The following is a 19677-nucleotide window of genomic DNA, read 5'->3' as shown; positions in this document are numbered from 1 at the left end:
GGCACAGCGACCAGCCCAGCTTCCTCTCTGGGGGGGGGGGGGCCGGAGCCACCACCAACACTAGTCACCCCCCCAAACCCTCCCATTTGGTTTCAGGTTTTGCGGCCGGAGTCCGCACCTTTTGGGGGAGGGGGGGGTACTGTCACGCCCTGACCATAGAGAGCCCTTGTTTCTCTATGGTGTAGTAGGTCAGGGCGTGACAAGGGGGTGTTCTAGTTTAACATTTCTATGTTGGTGTTTTGGTTTGGTTCCCAATTAGAGGCAGCTGGTAATCGTTGCCTCTAATTGGGGATCATATTTAAGTAGCTATTTTTCCCACCTGTGTTTGTGGGATATTGTTTTGTGCATAACGTAGTCACGTTTCATTGTTCGTTTATTAATTTATTTGCTGTTGCTTAAAGTTTAATTTTGTAATAAATATGTGGAACTCAACATCCGCTGCGCATTGGTCCCGTTCTTACGACAACTGTGACAATGCCTTTGAAGGGGACATTCCATCGGAGAGGTGACCCCCTCCAGGTTAGGATGTGAATTGTTACATGTGAGACAGACACTTACATGTGACTCTAACCCTGAGGTCTAACAAGTCAGGCCTCTGCTGTAGTAATTGTCAGCGGTGTCAGATCCCTGCCTGTATTTGACCTGAGCCCTCAGCGGTCTGCCTCTGGCCCCTCCAGACCTGACAGGCTTAAGTGGGGGAGCATCGTGTGGAGGGAGAGGGGCCAGGCAGGTGAGATTGGCTGGGGGAGGAGTGGAGGAGGAGAATGTAGGGAAGGTGAGGGAGAGGAGGCCTGCGCTGCTCAGCTCAGTCAATGTAAAAGCTGTCAGAGCTGGGGCCTCTAGTTAATTTCAGCCCCTTCTGAATTCCCCTGCAGATAAAGTTTGGTGGATTTACAGTGTAAAGCCAGTGTGATTAATTTATTTATCTGCCAATTGCAGTAATCTGCTGAGGATGGCAGAGCAGAGTTATCTCAAGGCGGTACAGTAGCTACTCTCTCTATGATTTGAGCAGGCGCTGGTTGCCCACAACAGCAGCAGTATAGAGATACCGGTGCCTCTCCTCTCAGACTCCATCTGATAGCACCTGAAGCACTATGAGCTGCAGACCTAGCACAAACATGACCTCTGCCCTCTGCTTCCAGCCAATCACATCCAAAACACTCTTTGGAGTTTCTGTGTGTTTTGTGCTGCTTAGCATTTTCATTGATTTGATTCCAATCTCTTCCTTGCATTGCAGGCTTGCTAATGGAACCTTTTGTAGTAGTTGTTTTTCTTATTCCCATTTGATTTCTAGTCTTTAATTTCTCGTTTTGCCTCTCAGCTTGGCATACTTTCAGAAGTTGGCCTTTGTTCTGTCACTGCACGTTTGCTGGAGGAGACAAAAAATAATGGGAATCGACAGTAATTAAGGTCTAATCTCTCAGTGTTCCGTTATATTTACTCACAGATTTTGAATTCAGAAATTACTGCTCATATGCACGGCCTGCTCCGCTCAAAGTGGCCTAATCGGCTCAGTTAATATTTTTTATTTAAGGCCTCACCTTCAATTTGGTTCAATTCGGTTCAGCTTTGGCTGCGGCAAACCAATTTTCTGCTTCAGGCCCCTTTAATAAACCTCCTGCACTGTCAGGAGCTTTTCCTTCCCTGATGAAGGCAGTTTATTTTAAATTAAAGGAGAGTTCCTTATCTTCCCAGTACAAAAAACAGCGCTGCTTTAGTCTTTTTCTCTGCTCCTAGTGTGATTAAACAGACGAAGAAGGAGCTTCAGCAGTGGGTAAACAGGGGGATCTGATACACAAAGGCATCATCCCTTAAACACGCCTTGATGGAGCTTTCTCTTCTTTCTCTTGACTGTTCAGATAAGACAAGCAACTCACAAGGAAACGCTAGCGATAGCATATCGCTCTGCTGTTTGGTGATATGCTGTGTGGTTTGATGGTAGCACTGGATGAGTTTTAATTGAAATGCCGGGGTTGACTTGCGCGCTGAATCAAAGCTGAGCTCGGGCTTTAATTTGGGTTTCAATTAAGCGCAGTGTCAAACGGTCCTCTGATAGTAGCAGTTGCAGTGCAGGGCAGCAGCCGTGGAGCGGATGGGAGGGTTTAACGCACATGACTTTGCTTAATCAATCAAATTTCATTAAGCATGGCAACCTGGCAATGAATCTGCCACAGAACTCCATCAGTGAGAGATAGGAATGCAGAGACCAATTATGTTACATATCACATATCATATTACAACAAGCTAATCCAATCTGTGAATTCAGTCTGATTTGATCAACTCAACTTGATTCGTTAAATTAGGAATGATTGATCCCTATTTTCACCATTTCTAATCTGTAGCGGTACCTTAGTTGTGGTAGATAGATGGAGGTGGTACTGTAGTGTACTAAGCATCCCCCCATGTTAAAGTCAACATCTTCGGTAGACACAACCACACACCATTGGCTCTGTGTCTACAGGAATCTGGATGCTCAGTGACATCACTGCTAAAAGGTTGCCAGGGTGACTGGGTTTCCCTGCCTCCTCCTCCTCTAGTCGTGGTATCAGGTTATTTATCATCGTTGTGTTAGTCAATGCCACGCTTGTCACAGGCTCTATTAATAAATATCCTCTCTGCTGGTAATTCAGTTTAACCTGTCTCTTCCCATCCATTCATTCCACTAAAGTGTCCACAGGATTGGGAGGGAGACATTTGTACACGCTGGGGGATGTTGGTATGTGTTTCTGTGTATTGGTATGTAATGTGGAGTCTGTGTGTTTCTGTGTATTGCTATGTAATGTGGAGTCTGAGTGTGTGTTTCTGTGTATTGGTATGTAATGTGGAGTCTGAGTGTGTGTTTCTGTGTATTGGTATGTAATGTGGAGTCTGAGTGTGTGTTTCTGTGTATTGGTATGTAATGTGGAGTCTGTGCGTGTTTCTGTGTATTGGTATGTAATGTGGAGTCTGTGTGTGTTTCTGTGTATTGGTATGTAATGTGGAGTCTGTGTGTGTTTCTGTGTATTGGTATGTAATGTGGAGTCTGTGTGTGTTTCTGTGTATTGGTATGTAATGTGGAGTCTGTGTGTGTTTCTGTGTATTGGTATGTAATGTGGAGTCTGAGTGTGTTTATGTGAAACGGGGGGCTTCCTTTTCAGGCACAATGTGGAAACAGTTTCAATTGAGATGATTCAAAAATAGCAGAAAAGTTCAGATGGTCATGGGTTGTCATCTAGCTTCCTTAACTTACACCATTTTATTCCCTTAAAGTTTCCTTCACGTCAATCACCTGAAGTGTTTTTCAGAAAACTGCAATGTCACTGATCATCACTGTAGTAATGTTACATATGTTGCTTGTTGTGTTCTCATAAAAATCATGAAACTGTATCTCTTTGATGACCTCTGGGCTGACCCGTGACCTGTGACCTGTGTCTGTCTGTGTGTGTCCACAGAGCGAGGAACACAGAGTCTGTGTGCATCAACCTGCAGTCCCAGATCCTCAACTGCTACAAGGAGAACCGGGAGCAGACACTGCAATGCTCTGACCTGGCCAAAACGTACATGCAGTGCATTGACGCAGCCACGAAGGTCAGTGTATACTATAAGCTCTGACTCAGTGGATGCATGGGGGTTTTCATGGCTTCTTTCTACACAAATAGATAAATGTATTATATAGACCCTTCACCTGTTCATATTTTTTTGTTTAACCTCTTGGGGCTAGGTGGGACGCTAGCGTGCCACCTGTGGTGCACTCCATCAACAGCAGGTGCATTTCAAGAGCGGCAAATTTGAATCCAAATAAATGTCAAAATTCAAATTTTTCAAAAATACAACTATGTTACACCATTTGAAAGATAAACATCTCCTTAATCTAACCACGTTTTACGATTTCAAAAAGGTTTTACGGCGAAAGCATAAATTTAGAGTATGTTAGGACAGTACATTTACAAGAGTTGTGTGTAATGTTTTGTCAAGTCAAAGACAGGGTCACCAAAACCATAAAACCAGCTAAAATGATACACTAACCTTTTACAATCTCCATCAGATGACACTCCTAGGACATTATGTTAGACAATGCATGCATTTTTAGTTCTATCAAGTTCATATTTATATACAAAAACAGCGTTTTACTATGGCATTGATGTTGAGGAAATCGTTTCCCTCCAATAACCGGCAGTCAAGTCAGCGTCACAAATTAAATAATTAAAATTAGAAAACATTGGTAAAATATTATATTGTCATTTAAAGAATTATAGATTTACATCTTTTGAACGCAATCAACTTGCCAGATTTAAAAATAACCTTACTGGGAAATCACACTTTGCAATAATCTGAGCACTGTGCCCAGAAAAATACGCGTTGCGATACAGACTAGACGTCATGTTGGGGAGATCTAAAATCGAAAATACTATGTAAATAATCCATTACCTTTGATTCTCTTCATCAGATGTCACTTCCAGGTATCACAGGTCCATAACGAATGTAGTTTTGTTCAAAAAAGCTCATCATTTATGTCCAAAAATCTCCGTCTCGTTAGCACATGATGTAAGCCAGCCGGACTTCTCGTCATGAACGAGGGGAAAAAATATATTTCCGTTCGTTCAAACATGTCAAACGTTGTATAGCATAAATCATTAGGGCCTTTTTAACCAGAACATGAATAATATTCAAGGTGGACGAATGCATAGCCTTTTATAACGTATTGGAACGAGGGTACCCAACATGAAGTAGCGCCAGGTGTCTAATGGGACATCACCGTTCCATGGCTCTTGTTCGGTCAGATCTCCCCTCCAGAAGACTCAAAACACTTTGTAAAGGCTGGTGACATCTAGTGGAAGCAATAGGAAGTGCCAAAATATTCCTAAACCCCTGTGTTTTTCAATGGGATAGGTTTAAAATCAATACAACACATCAGGTATCCACTTCCTGTCAGAAAATGTCTCAGGGTTTTGCCTGCCAAATGAGTTCTGTTATACTCACAGACACCATTCAAACAGTTTTGGAAACTTTAGAGTGTTTTCTATCCATATATAATAAGTATATGCATATTCTAGTTACTGGGTAGGATTAGTAACCAGATTAAATCGGGTACATTTTTTTTATCCAGACGTGCAAATGCTGCCCCCTAGACCCAACAGGTTAACCATAGGATATTTTTTCCCATCCAGTAAAGATACAACTTTATTTGTGTCCCTGTTCCAAATAACCTGGTTTAGGGTTAAGGTTATACAGAAGTCAAGGTAAAGATGTTTCTAGCATCTCTACCCCCAAGTCAAATCTGGCTCATTAGTCTTCTGCCTCTTCTTCACAAGAGTAATACCCTTATAAGCTATATATCTACCTAGAACCCTCTATGTAGATACTGTAATTACACCTACATTAGAACCATCTATGAAGGGTTCTTCCTAGAACTATGTGAACAGTTCCACCAGCCTTATTATCCTTTAAAATTACATTATTTATGACAATACATTACATATATCATGAGGCCTTTCTTTGAGGGCCTAGTTATACCCTAACAAAGGGGTGTTAGGAATCTCCTGATTTACAGGCCACATCAGGCCCTGCAAGTCACATTATGCTGGCTTGCAAAGTGATGTGTAAATCCTATTGGAATCCAGCTAGAATAAAGATATCCAATAGTGGAATTTTTTTTATCACCCACAACCTGCATTCAGAATGACTGCCAGGGTTAGGAACATTGTGAGGAGTCTACCTAAGCCATTTAAAATGCAACAACCATTTAAGTAATGGGTTCAATAAGTTAAACTACTAACTGCAACCAATCAATGTACATGCAAAAACACAGATATTAAAACAAACAATTCTGAAAATCACCATGCAATAGAGCATGATGGGAAATATGATATGAGGTTCTATGTAGAACCCTTATTGCCTTCCAAAGAATCATCAAAGAACCCTTTCTTCCAAAAATGTTTCTTAGGATATTAAAGGTTCTGCCATTGTCGCATAGAGATCACAACGTTGTATCTGTACCGTTATGCCATCTATGAGCGCACGGTCAGGGCCATTGAGACTAGAGGTCGACCGATTATGATTTTCCAACGCCGATACCGATTATTGGAGGACCAAAAACCCGATACCGATTAATCGTCCGATTATTATTATGATTTTTTTTTTATACGTATATATATATATATATATATATATAACACACACACACACAGCTCTGAAGTGACAACGATACTGAAGAGTCTGCTTAGGAGACAAATACTCTCAACTGTTTGAATAATAAAAATAGAGTTTAAGTTACCTGTGATGAATGGTGAAAACAAAAACTGTAATTTCTATATGCAGGAAATCCTATTTTAATAATGGGCATGGTAAGAATTGACTACCAAAGTGCGAGTCATAATTCCCATGACACCTTCTAGCAAAATCTGAAAAGCGGTTCCTTCATTTATTCCATAGGATATTTTTAGATTAACTTTAATAAGTTAATCTAAAAATATCCTATGGAATAAATGAAGGAAACGCTTCATTTATATATAATTTAAATGAACCGCTTCATTTACTTTTGTAGAGTGGATTTATGAAAATATGTTGACAAACGTTACCTAGTGAGATTTACACGGGTATCAAAACGCCGAGGCGGTTTAAGCACAAAACACAGACCTTATTTGAAGTAGATCAAGACATTCTCTATGGAAGACATGAACGGTAAAATAACGAAGGAACCGCTTTCAAGTTCAGCCGCAAGTTATTACAGGAATTATGACGCGTCGACTATTTCTCTTTAAACCATATACCTTTGACTATTACGAGCCTGCTGCTGCCTACCACCGCTCAGTCAGACTGCTCTATCAAATATCAAATCATAGACTTAACTATAATATAATAAACCTTAGGTCATTAATATGGTCAAATCCGGAAACTATCATCTCGAAAACATTATTCTTTCAGTGACATACGGAACCGTTCCGTATTTTATCTAATGGGTGGCATCCATAAATCTAAATATTCCTGTTACATCGCACAACCTACAATGTTACTTCATAGTTCCGTAAAATTCTGGCAAATTAGTTCGCAACGAGCCAGATTCTGTATAACCTGATTCTGCCTGCAACGAACGCAAGAGAACTGACACAATTTCACCTGGTTAATATTGCCTGCTAACCTGGATTTCTTTTAGCTAAATATGCAGGTTTAAAAATATATACTTATGTGTATTGATTTTAAGAAAGGCATTGATGTTTATGGTTAGGTACAGTCGTGCAACGATTGTGCTTTTTTTCGCAAATGCGCTTTTGTTAAATCATCCCCGTTTGGCGAAGTCTGCTGTCTTTGTTAGGAAGAAATAGTCTTCACAGTTCACAACAAGCCAGGCGGCCCAAACTGCTGCATATACCCTGACTCTGTTTGCAGAGAAGTGACACATTTTCCCTAGTTAAAAGAAATTCATGTTAGCAGGCAATATTAACTAAATATGCAGGTTTAAAAATATATACTTGTGTATTGATTTTAAGAAAGACATTGATGTTTATGGTTAGGTACACGTCGGAGCAAAGACAGTCCTTTTTCGCGAAAGCGCACCACATCGATTATATGCAAAGCAGGACAGGCTAGATAAACTAGTAATATCATCAACCATGTGTAGTTAACTACTGTTTATGATTGATTTTTTTTTTTTTTATAAGATAAGTTTAATGCTAGCTAGCAACTTACCTTGGCAACGTAAAGCAGGTGGTTAAAGCGTTGGGCTAGTTAACGTAAGGTTGCGTCCCCAAGCTGACAAGGTAAAAATCTGTCGTTCTGCCCCTGAACGAGGCAGTTAACCCACCGTTCCTAGGCCGTCATTGAAAATAAGAATGTGTTCTTTAACTGACTTGCCTAGTTAAATAAAGGTTTAAATTTTTTTTTATAATAATAATATATGGCCAAAAATACCGATTACCGAGTGTTATGAAAACTTGAAATCGGCCTAATTAATCGTCCATTCCGATTAATCGGCCGACCTCTAATTGAGACAGATACGTTATGATCTCTATACATCTCTATGCGACAGTGGGACAGAGAATGAGGAAGTGGATAGAATCTTGTTTCTTGTGATTATCAGTAAAATGAACACATTTATAAAATATTGATTACTATGTATAGCTTTGTTAGACTATATGACCAACCACCCAGCTTTGTAGTGTTAGAAGGTCTATTTCCCTGCTTTTGAGAGGAGCTGGCTTGTCACGTTGGTATGAAGAGATTTGGGAGACAGACGCAGGAATGCGTAATATAGTTTTTTATTGTACCCAAATTACAGCGTGCCATGTAAAGACATGGGGACGAAGACCAAACAAACACTATACAAAACACAGGGTTGAAACCCAAACAAAAGAGCGAGGAGAACCTCGAATAATTAACACAAGCGCACAATGATTATCACACGGGACGAGACCCGTAATCATCTGCGCAATCCACAATGGCACGAAAGCCCAAAACACACAGCACAGGTACTCACACACACACACCAACGGACATTGTAACAATAATCGACAGCCCAATGGAAACCAAAGGGCACACTTATACAAGTACTAATCAGTGGGAATAGGGGACAGGTGTGCATGATGAACATTCCGGAGGGATCCATGACATGGCTACTGTATCGGGAGACTTCCATGAACTGCGCTAACCTAACAATATGGCAAGTTCAATAATCTCCAAACTGCAATCAGACATAAAAATAGTATCTGTGAGTTTGTTTGACTCTGGTTCCAGACCATGTTTACATCAAACAGGCATCAGTCAGACATTGATAGGAAACCGTTAGGACAGAGATCTATGAACTCAGAATGTTCAGCAAATTCCTCTATTTTTCATAGATGCTCACCTAGTTAAAGGGATATTGCAAGATTTCGAGAGACTGGGTAAGTAGAAAAACCACCTATATCTCAAAATCTCGTAGTATCCCTTTGACTAGGTGAGCATTTGCTGAACATTCTGAGTTGAAAGATCTCCACCCTAACTGTTTTCTATCAATGTCTGACTCTGATGCCTGTTTGATGTTAACATCTGTAGCAGAACAGCAGGCCAGTTGACAGTTGTGTTACTGGGAGTCTTGTAACTGTATGGTTTCATCAGTTACTGTAGACGGAGGCCGTCAGCCCAGACCAGACCAACTGCAGACCTAGCCCTACACACTGCCTTATTAACGCTCAGCAAATGAAAGGCATCTTCTGATCTCTGTGTGTGTTTGTATCAGTGTGTATATCTGTGTATCAGTATGTGTGTGTGTGTTGTGTATTTCCCCTCTGTTTCGTATGAAGTAAATGGGCTTGGGTTGTGGTGATGGTTAGAAGGGAGAAACAGAGGCAGGCCTTATTAGAGAATGGAGCCAGTGAGCGGAGTGTGAGGCTGGGGAGGGGGGTGCATAGGGCTAGGAGGGGGGTGCGGGGGTGAGGAGATTGGGAGGCGCCCACGCTCGCCCCTGTCTCGGATAATGAGTTGAGATTGCCTGATCCGTCTCTGCGCTCTGCAGGATTCTCAAGACATTTACAGAGAGAGAGACGCCCTGACTTTGATGGTGATAGATGTTTTGAGCTTCCCTGCATTTAGCACAAAAGAAAGAGGGTGGAGGGAGGGAGAGACAGAGACAGAGAGAGATGGGAATGCGCTGGTTAGGGTAGCGTGTCTGATGCCGGATTGATATTGCAGTACGACGGGGTCAGTGGGCAAAGCCCCAAGTTTTAGACCTCAGAAACTTTTAATGCTGTTTTCTCCCTCTGCGCTCCCTCCCCTGTAGCCCTGGCTTGGCGTAAACCATCAGCTGAGGCTTTTGTCTGGGCGTTATCCCCAGAGCCCCACTGTCAGACTGGGGAAGGAGTGAGTAAACCTTCAGCCCTCCCTCTGGCCTCCACCTGTCCTGCAGCAGTTTACACCTCCAGCCTCCTGCAGCTCTCCTCTCTTCTCCTCTCCTGTAGGGTGCCATCCCTCCATCAATGAAGTTGAGCTCACTTCAAAGTTCTGCAAGATTGCAGGGCTGACTGAGCAATGCAGAATTGAGCTCTCTTGGAGAATGATGTGTTGAATTGCTTCATGCGTACTTTCCCTTTAGGATAACATTTATCGTAAAGGGAAAATATGCATGAAGCAGTTTACGAAACGCCCAGAGCACAATGGAAAGGGAAAGGAAAGGGAAAGGGGGTAACCAAGTCAGTTGTACAACTGAATGCATTCAACTGAAATGTGTCTTCTGCATTTAACCCAACCCCTCAATGGGCATCGTAGTATAAACCAGCCTTTAGTCTTGAAGTCTTTGGTTGTTTAGTACACGGCCTCATGTGAATCCTTAAATAGATGGGTGGGGCTAAGGCTTAAGAAGGTGTGAACGATGCTGAATGGGTGTAAACGAAGAAGAGCTCTCCAGTAGGTTTACCAAAACATTCAAGGGCTCAAAAGTTGATCAACTTTCAAAGCAGAATTACTTTCCCATTGTTCCTCAACCCGCAGTGTATTATATACCATTTTCTAGCTCTGAGTCCCTACTTTTATCAATTTAAAAAACACCATTTCAAATTTTGCTACATAAGACCGAATCGAGCCAGTCGGTCACAAATGCTTCAGCGTCTACTGCCCACCCTAAATGTTTTAGGTATATTTGTCCATCGTTTTTCCATAAATCGACCACCTTTATGATTTATAGAACTGAAATGTATTTTGTGTATAGTCTTTGACTGTCAATGTGCTTCTGAATTTGTTTCTGTGTAGACCTCAGTTCGTAACTTTCCCAGTGGTGCTGTCCTAAAGCTGCTGCCACGTGTCTTAACTTACCTGAGCTCCTAATGTTGCCAGTGCTGCAGCCTCAGCTCTCTGATTGGCTGTCCTGCGCTGTTGTCGATGCGGCAAGTTTATTTTAATTTCGGACCCTGGAGTTACCATCTTCTCCCCTGCCTGTCATAGGTCTCTGAGAAACACACTATCAGCGCTACTCTCCTCCTGTCAGCCTCACACACTCATATACAGTACACACACACTCAGATATACACACACTTATATATACACACACATATATACACACACACTCATATACAGTACACACACACTCAGATATACACACACTTAGATATACACACACATATACACACACACTCATATACAGTACACACACACTCAGATATACACACACTTATATACACACACACACGAACGCACGCATGCACACACACACACGCATGCACGTGCGCACGCTGTCAAACCTGCTCCTCCTCATCAGCTGTCAGCTCCACTGTCCATCAGGACACACTTTGTAGAATTACTGAGTGCATTAAGTTCGATCCACTCCATTGGCAAGGGCAGAATATCCCCAGCAGCTTGGTTAACTAGCCAAGCTGTTGGACCCTTCCCAGTTTAAGAAAGTAGAGAGTCGGCAGGCAGGCAGGTCCACCGGTAGTATCTATCTGCTTTGTAGCTTTGGGCTGGCCTCAGAGAACAATCAGGGCTGTTTACAACATGATTAATGATGTGTCGAGAGATCAAGTAAAAGCAAACCAACTCTGTAGCTCCTCCAGATGATGTAAGTATGGTTCTACTGTAGATCTGAGGGAGCAGACAAACCTATTGATCTTTAATATTCTAGATTGAACTAATGCTGCAGGGGCAGAGATTACACTTTTAACACTGTCAACAGAGAAAATATAAGAAAGAGGAAAGAAACGAACAGATAGTCGGAAAGAATTGAAGGGAGAGTAAGAGAATTAGACAAAAAGACAATAGGCCTCTGAAGGCAGGAGATGGATGAGCTGAGAGAGATGGAAAGAGAGTTGGAGAGAAACGAATGGTGTTTAAGGAGTTGAAGAGAGATAGACAGCAGAGGGACGCTGAGATAGGAGTGGAGAGCCATGCCAGTCCAGGTCCCTCATCTCTCAGTCTTAATAAAGAAGGATGTGTGCCTGGCTACACAGGCTGGCAGGGCCTATAAGGGCCACAGGTTAATACTGTCCAACCAGACTGTCATTCTCCAGTAATCCCTGCTCCACACAGAACTGAATATGGACCAGACCAGTAACTACACTTCTATAGCTGAATCCAGATAAGTAACTACAATTATACAGCCAAAACCTGATCAACTAATCATCAATACTCCTCACATACAGTATGTTATAACTTGCAGCTGTATGTCTAAATTCACACAAGTGAAACTTTTGACACATGCAAAAGTTCAAGAGCAAAAGTAGGACAAAAAGACAAGTTGTACAACAAAGTTTTCCTGTCTAGTGGCACTTTACTTTCTGCAGTTTAGTTTCAGTCTTCTCCTCTTTGACAATTACATAGGTTAGTGTTCCATCCATGTGTAGGGTGAAGAGGCAGTCACAACTCTATGACCGGTCTCTTGTGACTCCGTCAGTGTCCAGTGAAGAGGGTGACAGTGGTGACAGCCAGACCCTAGCCCCTGTGAGAGACAGCCAGTCCAGTGTGTTAGCCGGAGGAGCCCTCTCTGCTCTCTGTGGCCCTCAGCCGTGACTCATTAAAGAGTCAGAAGCCAGGCTACAGAAGGACTGGTCCTATGGTCCTTATCACTAGCTATCTATCTGACTGAAGCCCAGCACACACACAGCAACACACAGAGTAGAGGCCTAGTCAAGCAGGCCTGCAGGGGAGAATCATTCCAATTATTTCTATATGAATCCCCAGTGCGGCGAGCACAGTGGAGTGTGAAGTCAGACACGACAATCGGAGGTTTGAAACTTTTGGCCTCGCTCTCTCCACTTGTGTGCTTAGACAAAGGGAGAAAAAGAGAGAGAGAAAGAGAGAGAGACGTCTCCAAGGTGATGCAAGGGAGAGAGAGGGTGGGGGGAATAGTATTATATCAGTGGGTAGGAGCTGTGGCTGTGTGTGTCTGTTTGTGTTCGACCTCCCTGTATATCTCTCTTTTATGTCTCCCTCATTCTCTCTTTCCCAGTCCTTCACAGTGCACTTATTGATTTCATTTTCATATTGTTGGAGGCGTCATCATGAACAGCCTTTCCCTCCTTTCAAACATGAATTGATCCAGGCTCGGAGAAGCAGCCAATCAAACCAAAGACCATTATCTTTCTGTTGCCGTGGCGTCGACTTGCTATGTGCCACATTGTTTTCAGACATAACAGCACACAATAACAGCACACCTGACTAGTGAATAGCACAGAGCATAGTGGAAAGTTTGTTTCCAATTGAGTCCAACATTGTGTAATGTTTTATAATGGGAGTTTGGTTTCAGGGCCTGAGTATTGTTCAAGGAAAGAGCATACTGCAATCTCAGGACAATTATCCTATCTTTTATAATGGTAGTCTAGAGCAAGGCAAGTCACCCTCCGGATCCCTGTGCTTTCTTCCACAGACAAAAACACTGAGGTATATGTACTGATTGATTGTTTTCTCCATCACAATACAATATGTTGTATATCTCTGCCTGTTTGGGGTAAATCAATCAAGATATCTCTGAAGTCACTAAGGTCTTCCAACTTGGAACCTGACCTCGTCCTTTGATGCATAACCTGCCTGCACCACAATCACAATGGTAAACTCTTCACCCAGCCACTGATGCAACGTGTCTCCCCTGCCTTTCATGAAAGAGTCTTTTGTTTCTCTGTCTCTATTGCAATTAGCTGGGCCTGTTGGGCTGTGCTGTGCACTACAGTAGCATTACTTTAATGGGAATTATAAGCAATTATTTTTGTTCCATCACTTTCTTTTGTCGCTAGGGATTATTCAAACATTTGTGCTGCATGGCCTTTTGAGATTACGTTTACTGGCAAGAGAGTGTTGGTTCTCTGTCTCTCCCTCTTCTCTATCTCTCTCTTTCAGTCTCTCCCGGTCTTTTTCTTTTCTCTCACTCTCTGTTTATTTCTTTCTCTCAGCAGTTCATTTATTCAGCCTCACCTCAAATGCCCATTAGCTGCTAAGCCCCTTTTTACGACCAGAGAAAGCCAGCTATCTCACGTAGGGTCATCATAACCACTACTACCATCAAGCTGTCACATACGTTGATGTTTGATGTCGTTATATATTTTATTGTTCACCTGTTTTGAGTAGTTTCTACCACGGTACGGCAAAGTGGTCTAGCCTTAACAGTGATGCATTAAACATTGTCTCGCTCAAGCTATACCCCTTTCCCTCTCTCTCTCTTTCCCTTTTCAATCCTCCTTCTCTTTTGTTGTTTCGCTGAGTGCTATCGAACAGCACATCTGATCAAGCTGAATCCAAAGCTACCATTTTGGGCTTTCATCAGCACTGTGGCCCAGGCGTCACAGTCAACACAAGGCTTTCAAACGTCCATCAGTGGAGGGATGGGGGACGGAGGGAGGACACAATGGGCTCCAGCGGCGCTGGCTGACCTTTCCAGAGCCTCTCTCCTCTCACGTCACCACTCTCTCTCTTATAGACCAGATAATAACACAGGTCCAGGGCTCACACATTGTGGAGTTGAAAGCCACCTCAAACGCCAAAGAATTGGCACACTTTGGCTTTCTGTAGCGGATTTCACAGAACGCCTGGGCCTGGAGATGGGCTCTGTTTTATCCTGTGGGTGAAAGGCTGTGTGAGGCCCCCAGCTGAGATAAATGTCCTGCCTGCCTGGCCATCTGGGGGGTTCAATAGACTTTGTTAAACAAAATGGCCAAAACCGCAAACGGCCAGGCTGCTGCTCCACATCCTCCTGGCCACTTTGGCTCACAGGCCCTCACCTCACAATGCACTCCAATTTCCTCTTTGTCCTCTAAAATAATTTCCCCCTTTTAATACAAAAACATTTCCCAAAAAATGTATGTTGGGTTTGTTGTTTGTGGCATCCTGACTTCCCCACTCAAGGCCAGGTTGACATGCTATGCTCACTTTCATGTGTAGCTTCAAAGCAATTGATCCCTCTCCTCATGAATGCAATCATCAGAAATAATACATGGAAAGTAGTAAATATTTAATAATAAATGGAAAGTAGGAAAACTAAACCTATTGCTAGTGTAAAGTATAGAGTGGCCTGGGGGCTTTGAAAGGGATGCAGCCAGCATGTTGTGTTGCCATCCGTCAGGAGCTAGGAGAGGCTATCTTTAAACACAGGAAAGCTCTCAGTGAAAACCAGGCACTGGCATCACATCTCAGTAGTTTTTTCTTTTTCTTTGCCTGTCTGCCTCACTCTCTGTGGCAGAGTGGAGGCTATCGCCCGGGAATTCCAATTGCCTGCCAGTCATCAGATAAGACGGATTTCCAATTGAGCTGAGGCTGGGAGAGGGGACCGAGTGCTCAGAGTATGGTCTACGGTCTCCCCCTCTCCTCCTGACTCTCACTCGGCCTCCTCTATACCCCAAAACTATCTGAGCAGAAAATAAATAGTAGTACCACTGCCATGGAGGAATCAGGCTAGTATAAGTAGCCTGTCAGAGGGAATGTTGTCACTAGACGTTTAAGATGTGTTCCTTGCCGTAAAAATGGACTGCTTTCTAAAGTAAATGAGTCTCAGTGACATACAGTATACATGTACTTTCCATAAATGAAGTATGGAAGTTATAAAATAAATTGCTGGACAAGTAATATGTTATTTTTAAGTGATATAGATGAAAGAAAACAAGTAGAATCAATGATAATGCTTGTGTACAATTAAGACACCCATCTTCATTCTCTTCCTTACCAGCTGGGTAGATGGCTCTGTCTGGACACAGAACAGCATCAGACAGATTGACATCACTCCCATAAACACTCAGGTCATAGTTCATATGTATATTCCCCTCTGTGTTGACCTCTTGTCACTGTGGTGATTATATAGAGGCCAGAGGTCAGGGGTCAATGTGCTGCTGTCTGACCCCAGTTGTCAGAGCTTCCAGCTGAGGAAACCCTCTTAGCTAATCAAGACTGACCCTACAACAGCTCAGACGCTACTACTGTATACTGTAGCTCCCATTAGAGCTATAGGAGAACCTTTTACATTTGCGAAGGTGTATGTTTGTCTGTAAGTGTGTAACAGTATTGTGCTGACTTTGGGTAGAGTGAGTAAATAGAAATCACCTCAGATAAAGTGAAACAAGTACGCACTAGCAGAGCATGTATTCACACTGTGGGAACTTTTTGGCTAAGCTCTGCAAGTCTTTCTCTCCCTGACACACAAACACTTACTTTCCCTGCAGGTGGAGGTGTCCCTTACGATGTACTCTGATGGGATGTGTTGTGATCTCGGTCGTGACGAGACGCGTATTGATTCTGCTGTGTGTCTCGCGGCATGCTTCTCAGTGTGTACTAACCTCACACTGCTACCTCCAGCTGCAGGTCAATATCCCATCCTGCATCCTGCCTGGCTGGCCTGCCAAGGCTCAGAGTATTGTTCCACATGGACCTCAATAACATGCCATTATTCCTGCCCCCTCTGCAGCAGCACTCTGCTCTCCATGCCATGGCCCTGTTGGTCTGTTGAGGATGCTTTCAAAGCTCTGGCCAAATTAATAGATGAGAATGCAGGGAGAGTGCTCTTTAAATCACCTGTTCCCAATTTGTGCACCAAATGTATTTATGATGACATCAAAGCCTACAGTACACTCTAGAAATGCTTTTGAAGACTAGTTAGGCCATCACTGTCATCAAGCTAATAATTATTTATTTCGATTTTCTTTTGTCTCTCTAGTCTTTCTCTCTAAATGAATGGACAAGCTGTGGATGTATGGTATGTTGCTTTGTTGTTGTCAGAGACGGAGAGGACTTCTCTGTCAGTAATCTGTGAGTACTCTTTATGAAAGTGTCAGTGGTGTTAAGCGGAGCGACACAGGGGAACCCAAGAGCAGACTCAGATCAGGGATGAATGAACCAAAATATTTATTGTTACACAGGGAGATATGGAGTGCAGATCCGGGGAAGCTCGGATGAGTTGCAGAAAAAACAGATGTGGAGACTGAGGTTGGAGTGAGCTGAGTAGAACAGGGTAAACAGGTCCTGAGGGGAATCCAAGGTAGTGGTGGTGAGTAAAATCCAGAGCAAGGTAGTTGGGTGGTGAGATGTGGAACGGGAGACAGGAGTCAGAGAGGTAAACTGCAATGAGAGGATAAACGGTGTCAGGCAGGGAAACAGGCACAGCAGAGTAACAGGATCTTGAATAATCATAAATGGCTAGAATCATGAACTGACTGAGCAGAGATTACAATCTGGCAGAGTGGAAGTGGCAGGATTGAGTATTTGTAGAGGTCTTGATTATGGAACCAGTTGCAGCTGGTAGGGATCTGCTCTGACTCCAGCACACCTGTCTCCATCCACACAATCACACAGAGAGGGAGAGAGAGAGTGTGTACAGGGGGAGTAACTGCAGGTCAAGAAGACACCGGATGAACACCAGAGGGCGTAGCAGGAGCAGATGTGACAAGTGGTTCTGCCCCACCGAGAGAATCACTACAATTGTCTTGACCATAGACATCATTGGTGCTGGTTAGAAGGGAGACTCCTCCCCCTACTCACACCTAGTAGTTCCTAAGAGCATCACAGAGGAACGGAAATCATGGTGCTCAGTGGTGTTAAGCGGAGCGACACAGGGGAACCCAAGAGTGAGTCTGAAGACGTGTGTGTTGTTGTGCTATGTATTGTGTTAAATTGATCATACATATGGTTGATTAATGTTGTCCTCTCCTTGTTTTCAGAACCTGCTGGTAAACCATGGATGAAGAGCAATGGAGAAGAGCAGTGGAAAATACTAAAACTAATGTCCAGGAACAGTTTTACTGAAGCACAAAGATTGGCAGTTCCAAACGTATCACTCATTCTTATTTAGGGGCAACCGGCTGCTTTGGTGTTAGCAACATGTCTTTTATACATTGTTTTAAGCAGACACTATTGTACATTTTACAGGGTACAACAGATATTTGAAAGAGGATTGACTGACTAAAGATGGTTTTAAGTCGTATATACAGTACCGGTCAAAGGTTTGGACACACCTACTCATTCAAGGGTTTTTCTTTATTTTTACTATTTTCTACATTGTAGGATAACTATGAAATAACACATATGGAATCATGTAGTAACCAAAATAGTGTTAAACAAATCAAAATATATTTGAAATCTGAGATTCTTCAAAGTAGCCACTCCTTTACCTTGATGACAGCTTTGCACACTCTTGGCATTCTCTCAACCAGCTTCACTTAGAATGCTTTTCCAACAGTCTTGGAGTTCCCACATATGCTGAGCACTTGTTGGCTGCTTTTCCTTCACTCTGCGGTCCAACTCGTCCCAAACCATCTCAATTGAGTTGAGGTCGGGTGATTGTGGATGCCAGGTCATCTGATGCAGCCCTCCATCACTCTCCTTATTGGTCAAATAGCCCTTACACAGCCTGGAGGTGTGTTGGCTCATTGTCCTGTTCAAAAACAAATGATGCACACACCAGATAGGATGGCGTATCGCTGCATAATGCTGTGGTAGCCATGCTGGTTAAGTGTACTCTGAATTCGAAATAAATCACTGACAGTGTCACCTGCAAAGCACCCCGACACCATCACACCTCCTCCTCCATGCTTCACGGTGGGAACCACACATGCGGAGATCATCTGTTCACCTACTCTGCGTCTCACAAAGACACATCGGTTGGACCCAAAAATCTCAAATTTGGACTCATCAGACCAAAGGACAGATTTCTGCCGATCTAATTTCAATTGCTCGTGTTTCTTGGCCCAAGTAAGTTTCTTATTATTATTGGCGTCCTTTAGTAGTGGTTTCTTTGCGGCAATTCGACCATGAAGGCCTGATTCACACAGTCTCCTCTGAACAGTTACTTGTTATTTGAACTCCGTGAAACATTTATTTGGGCTGCAATTTCTGAGGCTGGTAACTCTAATGAACTTATCCTCTGCAGCAGAGGTAACTCTGGGTCTTACTTTCCTGTGGGGGTCCTCATGAGAGCCAGTTTCATCATAGTGCTTAATGGTTTTTGTGACTGGACTTGAAGAAACTTTCAAAGTTATTGAAATTTTCTGCATTGACTGACCTTCATGTTTTAAAGTAATGATGTACTGACGTTTCTCTTTGCTTATTTGAGCTGTTCTTGCCATAATATGGACTTGGTCTTTTACCAAATAAACCTATCTTCTGTTTACCACCCCTACCTTGTCACAACACAACTGCCTGGCACACCTGTTAATTTAAATGCATTCCAGGTGACTACCTCATGAAGCTGGATGAGAAAATGCCAAGAGTGTGCAAAGCTGCCATCAAGGCAAAGGGTGGCTACTTTGAAGACTCTAACATCTAAAATATATTTTGATTTGTTTAACACTTTTTTGGTTACTACATGATTCCAAATGTGCTATTTCATAGTGCTGATGTCTTCACTAATATTCTACAATGTAGAAAATAGTAAAAATAAAGAAAAAACCTTGAATGAGTAGGTGTTTCCAATCTTTTGACTGGTACTGTATATATACTTTTTTTAAATATATTTTCAGGCAATCCTGACCATTAATTTATCAGGCTTATATTATATTAATTCCTTGATTTCATGAATTAAATAATATCCCTATGCTAATGTATGTGTGATTCTTGGTTTGGCTGTGGCTATAGCTGTACTTGTGACTCTATCCGTCCACTCACTTTATTTTCTTTGTCAACATAGAAACACATTTCTTTATAGTAATTCATCCACTTCCCCCTTTTTTAGCCTTTTATCCATAAATAAAGCATATAATACCATGAAAGACATGTTGTGTTGTTGGCATGGGGGCAGAAGTGTAAGGTAAGGGTGGGTGGTAGATA

At 42.6% G+C, this 19677-nt stretch overlaps 1 protein-coding gene across 2 annotated transcripts in view; it reads left to right on the top strand.

Annotated features, from left to right (window-relative positions):
* The window catches only part of LOC106566891 (MICOS complex subunit mic25a-like), a 70465-nt gene extending 52554 nt beyond the window's left edge, over positions 1-17911 (top strand). For both annotated transcript variants that reach the window (XM_045693145.1, XM_014135447.2), the window contains 2 exons: positions 3432-3567; positions 17574-17911. In XM_045693145.1, coding sequence (XP_045549101.1) covers positions 3432-3567; positions 17574-17597 — 160 coding nt within the window. In that variant the 3' untranslated portion in view covers positions 17598-17911. The remainder of the gene's footprint in view (positions 1-3431; positions 3568-17573) is intronic.
* Positions 17912-19677: the final 1766 nt, after the last annotated feature.

Source organism: Salmo salar, chromosome ssa13, assembly GCF_905237065.1.
Source record: "Salmo salar chromosome ssa13, Ssal_v3.1, whole genome shotgun sequence".
NCBI classification, from domain to species: domain Eukaryota; kingdom Metazoa; phylum Chordata; class Actinopteri; order Salmoniformes; family Salmonidae; genus Salmo; species Salmo salar.
This window is presented reverse-complemented; position numbering and strand designations above follow the sequence as displayed.